This window comes from Cebus imitator, unplaced genomic scaffold (genome assembly GCF_001604975.1).
Source record: "Cebus imitator isolate Cc_AM_T3 unplaced genomic scaffold, Cebus_imitator-1.0 Scaffold788, whole genome shotgun sequence".
Taxonomy (NCBI): Eukaryota; Metazoa; Chordata; class Mammalia; order Primates; family Cebidae; genus Cebus; species Cebus imitator.
The window spans coordinates 4,091-5,582 of NW_016108103.1; the positions used below are offsets into that span (position 1 = coordinate 4,091).

The window sequence follows — 1,492 nt, forward strand, 5'->3', positions numbered from 1 at the left end:
AAAAATTAACAACCATTAAAAACTTCTTGAATTGCCCATCTGAGGCCACATAGGTTCTATGTAATCTCATGATTTATTTTACCAGTGTCCTGAAGAGAGGGCAGAAAGATATATTCACAGCACTAGCTACAAATCCCTGCCTGAAGTTCTCTTTCATAATGAGGGAGGGTGTAAAGAAGTAAGGAATGCAATCCAGCAGACCATCATTTCTTTTTTGCATTTTTCATGATGGTTTTTCCTTCACTCCTCAATGTCTATGTAAAACCCCTGTCCCATTAAGTTCATGCCAGACAGTGTACCCCCTCTCCACCCACCCCTGTGACCACCGCTGTCTGACTTCAAACTTTTGCTATCCTGAATAAAGCCTCCAGCACCTCAGTCAGGGATTGCAGCTCCACCCTCAGCCCCAGCATCAGGCTGGGAACTCAGCAAGCCTCTGAGGCCCCCAGCCAACTCCCTGGCCTCACAAGCCATTTCCAGATGAGAGGCAATGAGGAAGTCTCTGTGCCTACCCCAGCCAGTTCCTCCCTGAAAGGCCAGTGACCTCACAGTCACTATTGGAGACTGCCCCTTCTAAAATCATTGATTCAAAACTCCCCACACTGGCCACCCCTTCCACCCGTTCAGCTCTCTAGAAATAGCTTCTCCTAGATGTCTCACAAATACCTCCAACCCAAGTGACGGAAACTGAGTGGAGTCAGAAATATACTCATGCATTTACATGCTTTAATAGCACTTGTTGATGACAACAGCAGGGATTCCTCAGCTATGATTCATTTTTGCCCTTGTTAAGCCTGTTAGGATCCCTTCCAGGCTCTGGGCCCCAGTCTTCAGCCATTCTTCTTAGATTTGGGCATCTCATCCAACAGAAAGCAGATTACATCACTCTCGAGGTGGTGGGGCTCACGGTTGTTGTCCACTTCTCTCTCCCCATCTTGTGAAATGTTGTTCATACTGTCATTGTGGCTGGCCTCCAGGCCTACCTGCTCCATGATGTAGTCACCAAGGCAATCAAGCAAGGTAAGGAGGCTATTTATTACAGAGGCACTCTGGCTTTGGGCATCGCGTTCATCCTGAACAAGGCGGTCAACGAAGCTCCTAGGGACCTGTAGCTCATTTCTAGAAGGGTCTTGATTCTGATTGTTATTTGTAGGGGAACTCTTACAGTTCTTTGTCTCTGACATTATGTTTGCTTGTTCTGGCTCTGCTGAGCTATGCTTGATTCTCCAGCTCAAGTAGGTCTCTAAGGACACTGGCACTTCGTCCTGCCCACTGTATCTCTCTGCTCCAGGCCCTGATTGGTCAGGGAGCTAGCTGCCTTTGTGACATCCTAGACTTTGGGATTTCATTGGTGTTCACTGGTCCCTGATCAGACCTCAGCTTAGAAATGTCTGTGACACTGACCTAGTCACCCTAATGACTGAATCCTGATTTTGAGGGAACTATAACTTTTTACCTGATTTTGACATTGTAAAAATAAATGTGTGTTTCA

The 1,492-nt window shown here is 46.6% G+C and overlaps 1 protein-coding gene across 1 annotated transcript; it reads right to left on the reverse strand.

Annotated features, from left to right (window-relative positions):
* Positions 1-706: 706 nt before the first annotated feature.
* On the reverse strand, positions 707-1,239 carry LOC108297291 (huntingtin-interacting protein M). The gene has a single exon (XM_017520006.2). It carries the CDS (start codon positions 1,182-1,184, stop codon positions 831-833), a length of 354 nt encoding a protein of 117 aa, XP_017375495.1. The 5' UTR covers positions 1,185-1,239; the 3' UTR covers positions 707-830.
* Positions 1,240-1,492: the final 253 nt, after the last annotated feature.